The sequence below is a fragment of the Syzygium oleosum genome, unplaced genomic scaffold, assembly GCF_021117445.2.
Source record: "Syzygium oleosum isolate NSW1041296 unplaced genomic scaffold, Sole_v2.1 Sole_v2.27, whole genome shotgun sequence".
Lineage (NCBI taxonomy): Eukaryota > Viridiplantae > Streptophyta > Magnoliopsida > Myrtales > Myrtaceae > Syzygium > Syzygium oleosum.
In genome coordinates this window covers 2,981,932-3,000,075 of record NW_026607511.1, presented here as the reverse complement: position 1 = coordinate 3,000,075, position 18,144 = coordinate 2,981,932, and the positions used below count along the sequence as shown (strand labels likewise).

General features: G+C 43.1%; 3 protein-coding genes across 4 annotated transcripts; 1 reads left to right on the top strand and 2 right to left on the bottom strand.

The window, feature by feature from the left end:
* Positions 1-4,485: 4,485 nt before the first annotated feature.
* LOC115691920 (protein EXORDIUM-like 2) lies at positions 4,486-5,811 on the top strand. Its single transcript, XM_030618669.2, has one exon. The coding sequence runs from the start codon at positions 4,550-4,552 to the stop codon at positions 5,438-5,440; it is 891 nt and encodes a 296-aa protein (XP_030474529.1). The 5' UTR covers positions 4,486-4,549; the 3' UTR covers positions 5,441-5,811.
* Positions 5,812-7,076: 1,265 nt separating this feature from the next.
* Positions 7,077-11,381, bottom strand: LOC115691918 (bifunctional riboflavin kinase/FMN phosphatase). 2 transcript variants are annotated; one of them, XM_030618668.2, is made up of 11 exons: positions 11,228-11,381; positions 10,603-10,736; positions 9,995-10,181; positions 9,437-9,567; positions 9,293-9,362; positions 9,125-9,190; positions 8,382-8,536; positions 8,194-8,289; positions 7,638-7,789; positions 7,474-7,557; positions 7,077-7,352 (listed from the first exon to the last, which is right to left on the bottom strand). In XM_030618668.2, the coding sequence occupies exons 2-11, from the start codon at positions 10,676-10,678 to the stop codon at positions 7,227-7,229; spliced, it is 1,143 nt and encodes a 380-aa protein (XP_030474528.1). In that variant the 5' UTR covers positions 10,679-10,736; positions 11,228-11,381; the 3' UTR covers positions 7,077-7,226. The 2 variants fall into 2 exon arrangements, with proteins under 2 accessions (XP_030474528.1, XP_056159357.1); XM_056303382.1 differs by lacking the exon at positions 11,228-11,381 and adding an exon at positions 10,919-11,176.
* A 1,710-nt stretch (positions 11,382-13,091) lies between these two features.
* Positions 13,092-17,923, bottom strand: LOC115691917 (phospho-2-dehydro-3-deoxyheptonate aldolase 2, chloroplastic-like). The gene is made up of 5 exons (XM_030618667.2): positions 17,326-17,923; positions 15,845-16,122; positions 14,515-14,791; positions 13,877-14,122; positions 13,092-13,571 (listed from the first exon to the last, which is right to left on the bottom strand). The coding sequence occupies exons 1-5, from the start codon at positions 17,806-17,808 to the stop codon at positions 13,305-13,307; spliced, it is 1,551 nt and encodes a 516-aa protein (XP_030474527.1). The 5' UTR covers positions 17,809-17,923; the 3' UTR covers positions 13,092-13,304.
* Between the last annotated feature and the right edge of the window lie 221 nt (positions 17,924-18,144).

Here is an 18,144-nt window from a genome sequence, read left to right as displayed (position 1 = left end):
TTCCTTGTGGTTGGCCGACTAATAATACTATGTGAGCTCACCTCACCTCACCATCCCTCCTCCATCAATACAACGTGAAGAAAACGCCCACATGACCAGCTTGCGTCCGAATGGAGACAGAATCCTATGGCTCTTAAAAGGAGACCGACTTTCCTACTTTGGATTTTGTGCATGGACGCTCCTTTAAACCCAAATTTAAGAAAATGCTAGGGCAAATAGCATTAAATAATTTTTGAATTTTAGCTCAACATGCAATGTTATCCTTGAACTTTTAATTGATTTAGTATGCCTCTGAATTTTAACCAAATTTACAATATCATCCCTAAACTTTTAATTTATTTAACGTGATCCTAAAATTTTTGGTACGTGTTCAAATTAGTCCATGGATTTTATGAAAATGATCAATATGCAGTTCATGAACTAAATTGAACACTTACCAAAAGTTCAAAGATCCCAAATTAAAAGCTCAAGGACGATAATGCATGTTGAGCTAAATCTTATGGATCACACTGGATAAATTAAACATTTAGAAATGATATAGCAAATTGGCCTAAAATTCTGCTTTGCACAAATTCCAAAGTAGAAAAGGTCAAAGTCTCTTTGAAGAGCCAAAGACTCTTTCCCATTCGGACGCCGCTGGCCATCAATGCGTTTCGTGGAACTTGAGGCTCTTTGCAGAGAAAACTAAAGACAGAAGATGTGAGAAGTGACGATGAGGCGAGGTGAGATGAGAGAGTCGGTGCAGAATTTAGGGTGTAAACTGTGCAAATTAATGCATGAGATCATCCAATCAAAGCCAAGGTCGGGTCTAATCTATTCTAATCTAACTCGTCCCGGTGAAAATCAAAACGCGATTCGGCGAGCTGTCCGTGCGATCTGATCCACACGATCATGGGTCAAGACTGGACTGAAGCAATGGTTTGATGCATTGTCCTCAAATGAAGACTCATCTTTTCTCCTAATCCTATCTTTGGAAGTGTATGGAATAGTGGGTGGGGGGTGAAATTGAAAGATCGAGAAAGAAATGGGTGCAGAATTGAGATGATTTTGTGCCCTCTAAATTGGAGAGAAAGGGTGAGGAATTGGAGCGAAATGACGATTCCGCTCTTGCCTTTGGCAATTGATTGTAAATTCAGAAGTTCTTGCAGGGCCTCATTTGAAAAGAGAAACATGTTGTTTCTTCCAATTCTTTCTAATGACAAGTTAAATATTTATAAATTCAATTGGGAAGTTTCCAAGACTTGAAATTTTTTAGATATTGATTAATGGTACCTGGAGACAAAAAGGGGGCCGAGGTTAGGGGGGCAAAAGTGCCAAAAAAGTCTTAAATCTTTGGCGTTTGTGCCAATTTAGTCATAAACCTTTTGTAATTGTGCCAATTTAGTCCTAAACCTTTTTTTGGTGCCAATTTAGTCCTAAACCTTGTGTATTGGTGACAATTCAGTCCTAAACCTTTTGTTTTTGTGCCAATTCAGTCATTCCGACCAATTTTGGGCCGGATTTTACTGACGTGGACATCGACCGGCCGGCGGGCGGTCACCAACGTTGACGTGCACAATTTTAATATTTTTTTTGAATTTTTATTTATTCTTTTCTTTTTTTTTCTTTTTCCCTCCCCTCCCTCCTTCCTTCAGCCGGTCGCCGGACCGGCGACTGGCCACTGGCGAGGGTAGCCTCGCACTATGCGAGGGTCGCCTTCGCCCTCGCCCTCGCCAGCGACGGCGAAGGCAAGGCCCTACCTCGCCAGATTCGGCAAGGTCGTGCCAGCTGCCGATGAGGCTCGAGCCCTCGCCGCGGCCTCCAGCGGTTGGGCGAAGCTTGACCTCGCCAGATCTGGCGAGGTCGGGCCTCGCCTTCTCCGTCGCTGGGGAGGGCAAGCCTCGCCCAGTACGAGGCGCCCTCGCCAGTGGCCGGTTGCCAGTTCGGCGAACAGCTGGAGGAAGGAGGGAGGGGAGGGAAAAAGAAAAAAAAAAGAAAAGAATAAATAAAAATTCAAAAAAATATTAAATGTATTATTAAAATTATTTACGTCAGCGCCGGTGACCAGCCACCAGCCGGTCGGCGTCCACATCAGCAAAATCCGACCCAAAATTGGGCGGAAGGACTGAATTGGCATAAAGACAAAAGGTTTAGGACTGAATTAACACAAATGCAAAAGGTTTAGGACTGAATTGACACTAAAAAAAGGTTTAGGACTAAATTGGCACAATTGCAAAGGTTTAGGACTGAACTGACACAAAAAAAAGGTTTAGGACTAAATTGGCACAAATTTTAAAGGTTTAGCACTTTTTTGCCAAAGGTTTATAAATTCAATTGGGAAGTTTCTGAGACTCGAAATTTTTTCGATATTTATTAATGGTACCTGGAGACAAAAAGGGAGTTCCTTTAGGCCGAGGCTAGGGCCATGTTGTGGGACAACATACCCGTTTTGAATTTCCAACATCGTGGAGAAAAACTAAATGCACATTCATCCTGTCCATTTGTTTCTACCGCTACTGTCTGTCGAAGTATTCACATTGCTTGTCTCTGAGCTTATATGATTTTTATATACGTAAGGTCTCTTTCAATCTATCAGTCTAAATTTTTGTATTGGACATTCTAATGATATCAACGACCGCGATGCCTACGTGTGAAAAGTTGTTTTCCATCCGCCTCAATAACGGGTCCACAATAATTCACAAATCAATAGTCCTTTTATTTTGATTTTTTTAGCATCTAAATAATCAAACATAATATCAACCAATTTATTTTTTTAATTAATTCTTTTTTTGGGGGGGCTCTCTTCAAAATTGGCGTGCATGGCGGGGGGGTCCCTCTAGAAGCCCTAAAGTCACAGGGCCGCCCGTCAAGAAAGCTACGGCGAGCCTCCCCCCTCCCTCCCCTACGGGCTACAGCTCAGACCGCCACGTCATCCCTAAGAACCCCCGTCCCCTCGCCCCCTCACAGCCTGGCAGAGACTCCCATCCACACATCGCCCACCAACCGGTTCTCTCCACGTGGCAACCCCTTTGACGTTGACCCCGGATTCTCTCTCTCTCTCTCTCTCTCTCACGGGATGATTGTATTTTTGCGCACGCTCATTATTGCCCGCACGAGTATCCTACGCCATTACGTTACATGTACCAAATACATTAAAAAAATAATAAGATATATGTACACTGAAAGTACTAAAATTTATCACGAAAATATAATTGAGTACTACAATTTTTAAAAAGTGTAATTAAGTTGTAAAACTTATCAAATTTATCTAATCAAGTCCTTTCGTTGATTGTACTTTTTTGAAAATTTTAATACTCGATTTCACTTTCGTTACAAGTTTTAGGATTTGATCGTACTTTTTTGAAACTTGTAGGACTCAATTTCACTTTCGTGACAAGTTTTAAGAATTCAAGTGCAATTATCATTTAACTTAAAGAGAAAAAAAAAGATTGACGCGAGAAATTTTCATTATAGAAAATTTTGAAAAATGAAATTAATGATCCAACGAAAGGTAATCTACATTAAAGAGACACAAAAAAGAATTCGCAAACCCAATTTCATCCTCAATTTGGCGAACCCCTCTCGCCACCCCTCGTCATGGGTAGCTGCCGCCGCGATGATCACTTAATTGCACATGACCCAAGAGATCAGTTCGCTAGCAGCGACGAGGGTGCCAAACATGTTAGGAATGCTTTTTTACCTTACTATAAATTACTTTCCCTTGATATTAAAATTATTATCGCTTTTTTTCATTTTTTTTAATAATAAATGTCGCATTATTAATCACCTCAGCTTTTTTTTGCTTAAAAAAAAATATTAATCACCTCAGCTACCACCTAGAATCTTGGATAGAAAGTACATTTGCGTCCAATTTTGTGCAAGAGTAAGAGATACTTTTTCCGGATCTTTTAAAAACGTAAGGCTAGTTCTGTCTAGGGCATAGATTTTTTCTTTTTGGGGGCTTTTGGCCTTAAAATCAGTGTGGATGGTTATCTCACGAGACATGAGATTCATAGTTTTAAGTGTATTTTATCATGTACATAATAAACTTTTTTGATTATCTCTCTCATTCCGTGTATGGTTTATTTTATCTTTCTAATGATCTAATATTTATTGAATCCGAATCAATCAAAATTAGTATGATTGCGTGAATGCGGTGAAATCCAATCACAAAAATTGCACTTGATTCATAAACTCAAGTTCAAGTAAGAATTTCTGGTTCCGACGGTACAAGGAATAATCCACGTTTAATCGTATTATGTATAATGGATCGGACCCGATATTTGATTTAATCGCATCATCGCGTACAGGCACTACCATAACCAAAATTGGCCATATCTATATGTATAGAAAATGAATTTGATTATGGACAGAAGAAAAGAAAACGAATATGATTAACAATATATAAAAACGATGGATAGAAAAAAAAAATACTTAGCTCTCTCCCACAGCTGTCTCCCTCTCCTCTCCTCTTCCCACTATAAATACCATCTCCCTTCGTATTTTTTTCGCACTCGTCTCTCTCTTCTCTCTCTCAATCTCTCTCTGTCAAAGCTTCGAAGTCACATCAATGGCTTCTCACTCTCTCGCTCTCTCCCTCTTCTTCTTCCTCTTCCTCTTCTCGAGCTCCATCTCCTCCTCCACCGCCGCCCTTGTCCAGCAACAGCCCCTCGTCCTCAAGTACCACGACGGTGCTCTCCTGAAGGGCAACGTCACCGTCGACCTCGTCTGGTACGGTCGCTTCAGCCCCACCCAGCGCTCCGTCATCGTCGACTTCATCCGCTCCCTCGGCTCCGCCCGCTCCGTTCCCCCCTCCGCCGCCTCCTGGTGGCGCACCACCGAGAAGTACAAGGGCGGCAGCTCCAACCTCGTCGTCGGGAGGCAGGCCCTCCACGAGGCGTACACCCTCGGGAAGTCCCTCAATAACCGCCACCTCCGCGCCCTCGCCGGGAAGTTCAACGCCGTCGCCGGCACCATCACCGTTGTCCTGACGGCCGCGGACGTCGCCGTGGACGGGTTCTGCATGCGTTGCGGGACTCACGGGTCGTCCCGGCCCGGGTCGGCCTTCGTCTGGGTCGGGAACTCGGAGACGCAGTGCCCGGGGCAGTGCGCGTGGCCGTTCCACCAGCCCATGTACGGCCCGCAGACGCCGCCGCTGGTGGCGCCGAGCGGCGACGTCGGGGCCGACGGCATGGTGATCAACCTGGCGACGCTCCTCGCCGGCGCCGTCACGAACCCGTTCGGGGGCGGGTACTTCCAGGGCCCGGCGAACGCGCCGCTGGAGGCCGTGTCGGCGTGCACGGGGATATACGGGTCGGGCGCGTACCCGGGGTATCCGGGCCGGCTCCTGGTGGACAAGGTGACCGGGGCGAGCTACAACGCCCACGGGCTCGGCGGCCGGAAGTTCCTGCTGCCGGCGATGTGGGACCCGGAGACGTCGGCGTGCAAGACCCTCTTGTGATCGCGCCACGTGGGACCGATCGTCGTCATCCATGCACCGCGGTCTGTAGATATTGTGGGGGGTTTGGTTCGCTGTTACTGTTGTATTAAAACTCTGTCTAGACTTGGTACACGGTTCGACCGGGTGAACCGAGTCGAACCTCAATTCGGACCGGGTTTAGGCCGGGAATTAGCGGCGGTCAGTGTCCTGTGTCGCGAGGTTCGAGGGATGTTGGGATAAGGATGAGTTTCTCTTGTTTTTTTCTATGGGGTTTCTTTTTGCTTTTTACTTTTTTTTAAATCTTTCTTTGGCACGTCTTGCTTTTAGGTAAAGAAAAAATATTATAAATATATATAAATGAAAGAAATGATGAAAATGTGTTGAAAAATAAAGTGAAGTCTTCTGCTTTTTGTGGGCCTGATGTTATGGTAATGATGCTGTGAATGCAGAGACAATATAATGCGACAGACCCCTTTTTGGGGGGTAAAGCATTGATTTTTTTTTTTCTTGGGTCGATCATTTCATTTATTTAATTGGGATTCTTCAAATTGCTTTTTTTCAAATTAAATTTAAATCCTGTGGGGTTCTTATACCCTACATTATTTAATGATTCGATTCTATTCTTTTCGAAATGATTTGTTTATCCTTGGATTTGGCAACATTCGACGTAAATTATATGTTATGAACGTCCTTTATGCAGTCAGGGGCGGACGTAAATTTAGCCAGAGTTTTTAAGATATGCAAAATTAGTGCTTGCCTAAAACGATAACTTTGCCCCCATTACATTTCCTAAAAAAATATACAACTAAGTCGATGATAATTATATTTATTTGAATTTTGTCCTCGCAAATTGATGATGCTCGATAAACAATTCTAGAATGATGGAAAAATGTTGCTGCTACAGATGAGTAAACCCTAAACAATCTTGGATTTTCTTTTACCTTTCTAAGTGCAACAATGCTTTAATAATCGCTAAAAATAATTTTCTTGACCAAAATTTGGCCCATAACTTTTGACCAAACAACATAGGTCGGCGTTAAAACATTTTTTTAAGTTTTGAATTATTTTAACATATGCTCAAAATCAAAATAGCATGTGTAGCTTGTGCTCATGTCCTTTGTTTTGCTCTTTCACTCTATGTCCTTCCACGTTTTGCACGTTTTCCTTCGGGCATATATGCTCATGTTCTCTGTTTGCTCTCACTTGCAACATACGTCCCCGGAAAATCAGCAGATTTGCAGTTGCTAGGACCTCAATTTTACAGCATTTGCATCGGGGGACGGAACTAATTTTTGAGTTTCTTTGTCGGTCCATTTCGGTTCTAATTATAACTACTACGAGGTTCCATATATGCTTCAAGAATATGCCCCAGAAGATGCAAAGGAGGACGACTCAAACCTTTTCCATCCAATGGTTTTGGTTGTATGCAATAATTGCAGCTTTGCCTTCACCTATCACAAACACCCAGAAAAAATTTCTGAAAAGAAAGCAATCTTTTTAAAAATCTTAGTGCTGGACTCCAATGTCTCCAAACCAGTTTCTGAGTCGCAGAAACAATGTCTCCATCGAATTGCTTGTACCTGAATTATTGTGATTGGCATGAGATGACCATCTGCTTCCTGCCTTTCCTGGTTCATAGATACAAGATGTTCATGGATTAGCGGTTACAAGCCTCTTATATTATCATGCTCAATTGAGTAAGGACTTTGGTGATTCCTTGCAATGTCGTGAAATCGGTTCGGTTTTTGTTCCCAACAATAGGATACGGTCGTCTACACTGTTAATTGCGAATGGGAAATGCCCGTTGTCAAGGCGTTTTCAGATACGGGTCATCCCTGTACTTCGCATACAATGGCAAATCGAGAGCTCTCTCCGCGGTTTCCCCATCCTCATGGATCTTTGCAATTAGGCTCTCGAGCGACGGGAAATTCGCCTGATGTTTCCATAGCAGATTTATGTGAGCCTTAATAGCCAAAGAGGAGCACAATCTCGTACTCGATTTGCCTGAAACAGAAGAAATGCCAGAGTAAAAGAGATGCGAGTTTAGATGATACCTCTGGTCGTATATAGCCGACGATAACAAGACGCAGTTCCTCCCCATAGAAATCCTCGTTGAACTTGTGCAACAACCAGGGCTCCTACAGAAAAGAAATCCAATAAAGCGAGTTGCGGAAGGAGAAAGTGATTGCAGATTGCACCATCTGTTGGGATCACTTACGATTGTCTTTTCGTTGTTGTCAAAGTATGGATTCGAACCGATGCTCATGACCATTTTATAGATGCCTCTGGCTGATAGTCCAGCCCAACCAAAATACACTCCGGAGGGATGTTCCGTGAGTTGATCTGAATATCCTTCTGTCGATAGATTTGCTGGATAAGAAAAATGTTTTATAAGGGGAACGGTTAGTCTAAGTACCAAACTCTTGAAGCTATAAAAAAAAATGACATAGAATTGGCAATCACAAACGTTTGAGCTGAAGTATGAGAAACTAAAAGCAGTATCAAATATGCATCTGTGGGATTCATTCGTTACTAGTATAATAGTAGTCTAAAATATCACAATAAGAACAACTTCGCATTTTCCTGTCTGGAAATTAAAAGAGGATCTAAAACACTGCTACTTAATATATTATTTGTTAAGAGAGATGGCACTTCAATGCTTACGTATCCAATATCGCGGTGAAGTGGAAACAACAACAACGAACGAAGAACAATATCATCACACCAGAAAAGGAGGGGGGGGCAGGGGGGGAGGGAGAGGTATCTGACAGTACCTGTTGGAATCCCAAGAACTTTGGAGCCACGACCAAATCCCTTGATGACAGGGCCACCGACATGCCATGGTTCTATTGGCAAAGTGCCCTCGATCCCTGCCATTAAAACCAATCTTCTGAATAAGAAGCTGACATGATAAAGCTAGCTATCATAAAGCATAAACGCGAGTGAAGGTCTAGCGTTTTACAATCTTGAAATGGAGGCAAGCCCCACTTTTCAGGTCTCAAATCAAGTAATGAGTTGATGACCTCGTCGGCTGAAGTGTAAAGGTGATTCTGTTTGGGAAGGGATGGCACAGCAACTACTTCCATTCCGGCAGCCTTGCCAGCAGTAACACCAGGTCTGACATTGAATAAACAAGTGAAAACTGGGAAAATAATGGCCCAGACATGAAAAAGAGTCCGATGCGACCGGGAGATGGTGGACTCATTCCAGGATGACGTATACAATGTACAAAGGAAGGCCCTCCACAATGCTACCTTAATCGAAGCTCTCCTTTAGACGACAAAGACAAGGAAAAACAGAATAGGAAGATGTAATCCTACCAAAACTATCCAGTATGGAAACTCATTGGTAACATACACCTAGCAAAAATATCGAGAATGCTCATGACCATTTTATACTTTTTATTAATTGAATAAATGGACCAGTCAATATGAATATATATTTTAGACAGGGAGAGAAGAAAGAAAGACCCAAAGTTTGTGCTGATAGAAACTATTTTGACAAACGATAGCAACACCAAGTAATTCGTAACCTCAATGCAATGCCAATTGTGGGAAAGATTGATCCAATTTTCTGACGAATCACACCGTAATGTGGAACTGAGAAGTGAGCATAATGACAACCTCACGACACTTATGAAGCAGAAGATTCATAATGCCAGAGCAAAGGGCAAAATTATCACTGTTGACGATATAAATCACTTACACAGAATCTTCAATAACCAGCAAGTTAGAAGGTTCGATCTTTAATCTATTAGCTGCTTCAAGAAATCTGGAATTCATAGCAAAGGCTACAGTTCAGAAGAAGATACTCCATTACTAGTAATTTGAATGATGTGAAGATGACTATACAATATTAATATATAGCTCTCACATTTCAGGAGATGGTTTTCCGTTCCTCACTTCATCGCCCCCAATGATGACAGAAAATGAGTCCTTCCAACCTATGTTTTAATGCATAGTTGGTTTAGCAGTCCCAACTGCAGGTCAAAGGACTTCAAGGATATGAAGTACCTACCTTGATGATTAGATATCTTCGTTTCAATGTTTGCTTTTGGAGAATTAGATGCCAGTGCCATTGGTACTTCATGCCGTTTCAAATGCTTTATTAACCGGTTGGCACCTGGAAGTGCCTTAATTTTGCACCATCTGCACCGAGATCAAATGACCGAGCAATTAAAAAATCTCCAACAAGTATTACAGTGCATGCAAAGCAAGCTGCTAATAACTTCTCTATTCACCAAACAACTGCCTGACATTGCAAGTGGAGTGGTTGTCAAGAAAACATAATAACCCACGCATGAATTGCTTGTCTTGATCAAATGAACTGCACATCTTTTAATAGAAGAATTTTGTCACCACACTTTATATACGAATACAAAGAATGTACCATCAGACATGACCTAATAGGGTATCATTGGTTAAAAGGAATTTAGGATCTCAGCCATACATAAAATGAATGTCTGTAATGTCTCTGTTTGATGAAATACATAATATCACAAAATGCGGGTCTTAAAAATCTCTGAATACGAAATAAGCATGCAACAAATTTAAACAAAGTTTATAGCTCAATTACTGATTACTAAACATCGGAGTGATTTCAGAGATGAGTTCTTCTGTTGCACAAGGAAGCCCATAATCTTCAACTATAACAGCCGCAGACTCAAATGGTGTCTTCCCTGCTATTTTAAGAGCTTCTCTACCATCCCACTGTTTTCCATATTTAACCAAGAATACTTTTAAAATCTCACTTACAATGCCATCTGCAATGAATGGAAAATAACAAATTTGTCAAAAGGATGGACTTCAACATAGGCAAAGACATCCTTACCAAAAAAAAAAACATAGGCAAAGACACTAGATTATTTAAGCACTCATAGACATCGGATTCTTCATTAAAATACGAATTCAACCATAGTTTTTTTAAACACTCCAAGTATGCTTTTCGTCCAGAAAGTTCTAGTGTTTGCCTACTGCATCAGATTATGAGGGGACAATATGGCCCTCTGACTAAAATTGATCCTATTCAAATTGCATCTTGACCAATACAGAAAACACATACAGATGCACAGATGACAAAAATGGCTCATTTCATGAATTGTCTTCACAACGGAAAGACAGGTGAAAGAACGACAAGACTATGGAATGGCATGTGGACACGACATACAAAAATAAAAAACCCACCTGTGTTCAAAAGAGTGCCATCCAAGTCAAGGACAACGCCCGAGACTAACTTCTTCAGAGGCTGTGCAGTAGACATTCGAGCGATCCTATACAGATTATAATTCACTTGCAACGCTCTTACTCCTGGATCATGCCTAAAAACAGAGATACATGTCTGTCAGCCCAAGAGTTAATAAACGGGAGAAATCTGCACAACACCAATCTCACACCCCATCCTCAACATCGCCCTCTTCACCAATTGGTTACTCAAGAACCGAGGAGTCCACATAAATGAGATTACAAACTCCGGTATACAAAACCAAGAGAGGAACTCGACCCCATAGAAACGAGCTAAAGTCCCGCCATTCCTTCTCCCTCACGATCGACATGGAACTGGGAGTAGCCAACTCAAAAGCAATCAAATTTCCTCGGGAGCGGGATCGACAATCAAGGGTTCGGTAGCAGTCACTCGTAGCCGCCGACGATCAATCAACTTCGACTAGATCTCCAGGCAGCGATAGATCCTAAACGCCGCAGCTCTCACAGAAGCATTTAATCTAACACGTCAGATGCGATCAAGGTGGCGAACCAGCTTTCAGCAGCCACCTCCTAAAGAGAGAGAGAGAGAGAGAGAGAGAGAGAGTACCGTCGACGGCGGAGGATGGCGGAGGGACACCGGCGAGGGGGCGGAGAAGGGAGCGGAGCGCAAACCCACGCGACCAATGGATCCTAGCTTTTGTCACGTGTGTTTGGCAGGCCTCTTATCCCACCAACGGAACATTGCTCTTTGTCCGGCCAAATTTGGTATATCGGTCTTTTTTTTTTCCTAAAATTTTTGACAGGTCAACGAAGGAAAAAAAAAAAAACCTAATTCCCTTAAAAAAAAAAAGGATAAAAGCCATTAAAAGCCCTAAATTATATTCACTATGTAGAGGTGGCCACGGGCCGGTTTTGGCCCGGAACCGGACCGGAACCGGCCCGGTCAAACCCGGGACCGGCCCGTTGACCGGGCCGCGGTTGGAACCGGAACCGGCCCGTGGCATACGGGCCCGGTTCCGTTCCGAGGAAAATTTGAACTGGCCGGAACCGGTCCGGCTCGGTTACGCGAAAAAAAATTAAAAATTAAAAAAAAAAAAAAGCTGCGCGAGCTTCAGCCTGACCATTGCGCAGCACTTCCGAGCAGCCATGGCCTCCGCGGCCGCCATGGCCGGGCCGGCGCGGAGATCGCCGGCGTCGGGCGAGGGGCCCTCGCCGGCGTCGGGCGAGGCGGCCCTCGCCGGGCCGGCCGAGGCCGGCCTTGCCGACGCCGGCGAGGCTCGGCCTCGCCGCAACGGCGAGGCTCGACCTCGCCGGCGTCCGGGCGAGGCCGGCCTCGCTGGGCCGGGCGAGGCCGGCCTCGCCCGGCACGCCGGCGAGGGCCGCCTCGCGAGGCCGGCGACCTCCGCGCCGGCCTCGGCTATGGCCGGCCGCGGAGGAAGAAAAAAAAAAGAAAAGGAAAAGGAAAAGAAAAAAAACAGAAAAAAAAAATCGGAACCGGCCCGGAACCGGAACCGGATGGTTCCGGTTCACACTTGGCCACGAATCGGAACCGCCGGTTCCGAACCATGGCCACCTCTATCACTATGACATATTTACCCCAAACTTGCACCTATATGACATACATTTACCCTAAACTCGTAGAGTGTGATACATTTACCCCAAACTTTTTTTTGTGATACGAAAAACCCCAAACTTGTATCCTTGAGACACATTTATCCCAAAAATTTGGTGTCGCAGAAAAAAGTTTGGGGTAAACAAGTCACACGAGTAGAAGTTTGGGGTTTTTGATGTCACAGAAATTTTTTTTTGGTAAATGTGCCACATCAGTACAATTTTACGGTTTTTGGTTTCACAAAAAATAGTTTAGGGTAAATATGTCACAGCGAGCAAAATTTTAAGGTTTTTTGTGGCTTTTTCCAAAAAAACTCACTTGTTTTTCCCTCATAAAAAATATTGATTTTAGCACGGATCCTTATTCTAATCTAAACTGTTTTTATCCTATAAAAAATTCACAAACTTAAAGACCAATCTCAATGCCGACCCAAACTCCTTTTTTTTAATCTGGGAATACAAAAAAAAAAAAAAAGAAACTTGACGAAATATAAGGTCGTTTGCCTAAAAGCTCTCCCAAACGCGCCCTACATACCGTCTCACCGTCTCGGTCTCTTATTCGAAGTATCACTTCAAAAAATAATACTTAAGTCATTTCCGGACAATACAAAAAAATGGTAAGTTATGTTATAACCGGATCGAACAGAATTGCATGATTTTTCTCAATAAATCCACTAGAAGTACTCGTCTCATTGTAGATTTTATGCCTAGAAACGATTACACGTCCCACTTTGATATCATGTTTTATATCATTATAGCAATAGGATGTATGCTAATCTATTTCTCTACCAAATTTGCGCAATCAAAGACTCCTCACTTTTGACCCAAAAAAAACAAAAACACTCCCTACAATTCGCAAATTGACACGTGGCTGTCCATATGGCACTAATTTCTTCAAAAAAAGAAACAAAATATAATATCCAAGTCTATGTGAATATAGCATACAGTCACGTTCACGTTTCAATACTAAAACTCAGCATCCTTTCACACACCACCTACTATGTTCTGCATCTGTAACTGCAAAAGGAGCATGGAACCATGTTGGATTCGCGACGGGATCGAGGAGAGCCTCCTTAGAGCCGGAAAGAAGACACAGGGTTCCGAGGTCCGAGCCGTCTCTTCCTTAACCGCTCAGCGATGATGAACGCGAGCTCCAGCGATTGGGAGGCATTCAGCCTCGGGTCGCAGTGGGTGTGGTAACGCGAGCTGAGGTCGTTGTAGGTTATGGTGCGGGAGCCTCCCACGCATTCCGTGACGTTCTGCCCGGTCATCTCCAGGTGAACTCCACCGGGGTAACTTCCTTCTTGATCATGCACGTCGAAAAATGCTCTTAGCTCGGCCTACAAAGATATACCATGGGCAACTTTACAGAGACCAGAAATCCGTATGACTACAAATATCACAAAGTTAATGATCTAGAACGAGGAAATTAAAAGAATTAAGTGATACCCAACAAGCGAATGAATGGCTACTCTTTGTTATCAACCTTACTTCTACATTCATTAAGCATTTCAATGCACATTTAGATTGAGTTAACTGAGGCCAATGATGGACTCCATTATCAGGCTAAAAGGAAGAAAGGATCCTCAATTCCATTAGGAGCTTATTAAGCAGCCATTAAAATGAAATTTGAAAAGAATCTTACCCTAATCGCATCGAAAGATCGAGTCTTGAGTCCACAAGGAGCTTTGATGGTGTTTCCATGCATTGGATCACTAACCCAAGTCACAATTTGACCAGCCCTGCGAACTGCTCTTATCAGATGAGGAAGCTTGACTCTCATGTTCTCTGCTCCCATTCTCACAATCACCGTTATCCTGCCGGGCTTATTCCTAGGATTCAGAATGTCTATAAGCCTAACAAGCTCATTTGGGTCCATCTTGTCGCTCACCTGCATCACAATTCAGAAATGCTTCATAACAAGCATATAATACATTTAGAACACATCAATTAGGTCATGATTTCAGACCAACTGAAATACTGACTTGCAAAACAAGAAAGATCCACAAAGACATTTCGCCCACCTTTCGGACAGAAAAGCTTGACAGAGATTTTTCTTTGCCACTTAAAAAGATTCCAAGATTAAACTTGTCTACTAAGGATAGTGTATGTGCTGATTTTAAGTTCCAACACCAACAATTCTTAGAAGTTATAATCATGAATAAATTATAGGGGCCGTTCTATTTCAAATCCGTACTATCAAGAAAAAACGCTAGAAGTAAAAGCAGAAGTAATGTTAAAAGCTTAAATCATCCCAAACACACTTTAGAGACACCTTCATACCTTTATACCAAGGGGGTTGGAGACACCTCGCAGGAACTCAACATGAGCACCATCGAGTTGACGTGTACGTTCCCCAACCCAAAGCATGTGGGCAGAGCAGTCATAGTAAAGTCCAGAAGTTGAGTCCTCTCTGGTTAGAGCTTGCTCATAGGGCAAAAGCAAGCACTCATGAGAAGTCCAGAATTCAGTTGTAGTCATTATTGGGTGATCAACTGTAAGACCAGCGGCAGCCATGAAACCCAGGGCTTCGTCCACCCTATGAGCCAGTTCACGATATCTGGCAAAATGCGAACCAACAAACTCAAATGTCAGCATTTTTACCGACCCACTAAATTCTATTGTTATGTGAATCTATTCTCAGTTCAGATTTTAACTAGGAATGTTCAAATTTTAAAAAGAGAAAAAATTTTCATGTTACTCTTTGTTTTGGCTTTGAATAGAAGCATCAAATGATACCAAAAGACTTAGGGTCCTGTAACCTTCTCACACTGCTCAAATTTAAAGGATAGAATCAAAACTTCATAGAGCCTAGAATTTATCCAGAGCCTCCATAGATTGAGGCTGAGATCACTCAACCTCTCTTCAGATCTCAGCTCTGTTATACTGCTTCTTAAAGGCATTATAAATCATATATGGATCGTTTTAATATTAAATTCCACATATCTGCAAGCACACCCACCAAAAAGATCCATGACAAAGCAAATTTCCTTGTGCATTTTCCTGCTAGTGTTGAATTAGGATGTTCGAATCTCATCTGAAGTAAAAGAATCAGTACAATTAGATTGGCACAGCTTTATTGTTAGAAAGATCTAGCTAGCAAAAGCAAATTAGCTACTGACAGTAAGTGGAAATAAAAGATGAATATGTAACAGCATTATACCACAGTAGTGAACTTAACCAAACATTAAATTTTTTCAACAGCAGCATTTTACAGGACATTAGAATATTAGGACTTCAAGAAGTAATCTAGTTTGAAAAAAAGAAGAAGAAGTAATCTAGAAAGCATCCCCCAAACTGTTGCCCTTCGTTTGACCCTAAAATATTATCAGCAGGAAAGAGGGGGAACGACTTTTAATTTAAGAAGCATAGTGATATAGCAGCAATTTGTCTACATCATGCCTAAATGAGACCATTAAAGTTCCATCTGTGGCTTGCCAAAAGTAAGCCATTCATTCTTACTTTAAAATGATAAAGCCCAATCTTTTTGGGGAACCGAACTACAGAAGGAGAATAAGAAAAGAAAGCGACTTGTTATTGGAAATTGAAGCATAAAAGCCTGCAAATGAAAATGGATCATTTGACTTGAAACTTAGGGGAGTGCAAAAGGTACCTGTCACCTTGCTCACTGTGCTCTGTAAAATCCAAATTCCAGTGTGTGACTCGTTGCATGGCCGCATATCCTCCGGTTGCAAAAGCTCTCAGAAGGTTCAAAGTAGCCACAGACTGAGTGTAGGCCCGAATCATTCTCTGGGGATCTGGGACTCTTGATACTTCATCAAATGCATCGCCATTTATATTGTCTCCTCTGTAACTGGGCAGCTTCACTCCATCTTTCTCTTCAAATGGTTCAGATCTGGGCTTTGCAAACTGTCCAGCCATTCTCCCTACCTAAAAAGTAATAACAATGATTTCTGATCCTCCGAAAAGGCAGCCATAGGAAAAGAAAATATATCCAATGGTCACCTAATGCACCATTGAAAGGGGAGGGGAAAAAGGCATATTTACAGCAAACATGGCACGCCAATCTTAGTAGATAATGATTCACTCCAATCCAGAAATGGCCTCACATCGAACGGATCAGATATTAGTTCATCAAACCATCAGTCATGAAGTGAAGAGAAAAGAATATGTGACCATAGCCTTGACCCTCAGTTGCAAAGTCAACCTCTCACTTCAAAATGCTACAATTGATCACACTAGATTTTATGTAAAGTCAATTTTTGAAGTTCTTGACGTTACAAATAATCATCCTCTGGAAACTTGATGTACTTCAACTTCCTCTCTTAAGTCACGGAACACGTAGTCAAAGAAAAATGCATGCGTGAGGTCTTAAGACCCAAAAAGGCCAAGGCAGGTGCAGAAAAAAAACAATTTGGCATAAAGCCAAGCCTCATCTATTCATTGTTCAATTTCTTTCCATAGGTAATAACAGAGCACTGTTGAATTCTGATAGCAGTACAATATGCACCGCTGTTCACCTCAACTGGAGTTGTACAATGTTTTCTTAACGAAAATAGCAAAACAATTAAATTTTTCCTAAATGTACAAAGCACAAGAAAATCAGTATGATCAACATGAGAAGATCCTCAAGCAAATTAAACGAAAAATCAGAACTTCCTGGTGTCAATGGGGTTCACCAAATGAATTATTCAACTCAAGCACAAGGCAGAGGATCTCAAATTCAGCTACACATTGGGACGCATTTGGTTTTAGTACAGGGAACCGAATGAGTTCAAAATGTCAACCAGTCTCACACAAGCAAAAGTCTCTACTAATCAAATCGCCCTGTTCGATTTACAATAAGACATTAACGAATTGAGGGGGTGAAATTGGAGTCAACAAATAACACAACGTTGAGTTCTTGCCGGGGAAACAGGATCTATCCATGCAAGCCATGTAATTAAAGGCACGGTTTTCATTGAACTCTCGAATTTCAACACAAGAAAAATCACCAACTCCTAGATGTCCAAGCACCAAACGACGCATGCAGACCAAGAGATAGAGAGAGGACCCAAGAAAAAAAAAACCAATTTTTGAACGCAATTCAACAAATAAAACACTACCACTGACGATCACGGATCCTGAACCAACCTTGATGACGGGCATTTGGCCGCCGAACGTGAGCACGATGCTCATCTGGAGGATCACCCGGAAGGTGTCGCGGATGTTGTTGGCGTTGAACTCCTTGAAGCTCTCCGCGCAGTCGCCGCCCTGGAGCAAGAAAGCGTCCCCCATGGCCGCCTGGCCGAGCCTCTCCTCCAGGCTCCGCGCCTCCCCGGCGAAGACGATGGGCGGGAACGACTCGAGGGTCCCGAGCGCGGACGCGAGCGCGTCCGGGTCCGGGTAGTCGGGGAGCTGGAGGGCGTTCTTGGCCTTCCAGCTCTCGGGGGCCCATCTCGGGCTGACCGCGGAGGCCGAGGACGAAGAAGGAAGGGGAGGCGGGTCCGTCGCGTGGACGGCCGAGATGGGTCTGGCGGCGGCGGGGAGGGGAAGGAAGGGGCGGCGGTGCCGGGAGGAGGGAGGGCGGAGGAGGGACTTGGAGGGGAGAGAGGACGGAGCTCTGACGAGAGCCATTGGAGAAGGAGAGGGTAGAGGACCAGAGGAAACGTGGGAAGTTTCGGGGGAGAAGAAGGGAATGATAGGGTCAGGGAGATATTCCACTAGTTAAACTCCTAGATATGATTCTGCATATGTACGACCAAGTGGATGGATCATTCTTTACTAACTTGTCTTATATATGATGACACAAACATAGGTTGTTTATTCACCGAATCTGTGGACTAGGTCCGGCTTTCTCACGTGAAATCATTTCCTATATGTCCTCTCCATTCGACCTCGGACCTAGCGGGACTCGAGAGGACAGGGTGAGCATCCACGACTATAATCAAGTCCAGTGAACACGAATTCGTT

Coding starts and splice junctions, on each gene's coding strand:
- LOC115691920 (XM_030618669.2), top strand. CDS start 4,550: ATGGCTTCTCACTCTCTCGCTCTCTCCCTCTTCTTCTTCCTCTTCCTC.
- LOC115691918 (XM_056303382.1), bottom strand. Junction 10,182..10,602: donor TGGCACTCTTTTGAACACAG/GTGGGTTTTTTA, acceptor CATTCATTGCAG/ATGGCATTGTAAGTGAGATT. Junction 8,290..8,381: donor CTTGCCTCCATTTCAAGATT/GTAAAACGCTAG, acceptor TTTTAATGGCAG/GGATCGAGGGCACTTTGCCA.
- LOC115691917 (XM_030618667.2), bottom strand. CDS start 17,808: ATGGCTCTCGTCAGAGCTCCGTCCTCTCTCCCCTCCAAGTCCCTCCTC. Junction 16,123..17,325: donor GCCAAATGCCCGTCATCAAG/GTTGGTTCAGGA, acceptor ATTACTTTTTAG/GTAGGGAGAATGGCTGGACA. Junction 14,792..15,844: donor CACAGTGAGCAAGGTGACAG/GTACCTTTTGCA, acceptor GCATTTTGCCAG/ATATCGTGAACTGGCTCATA.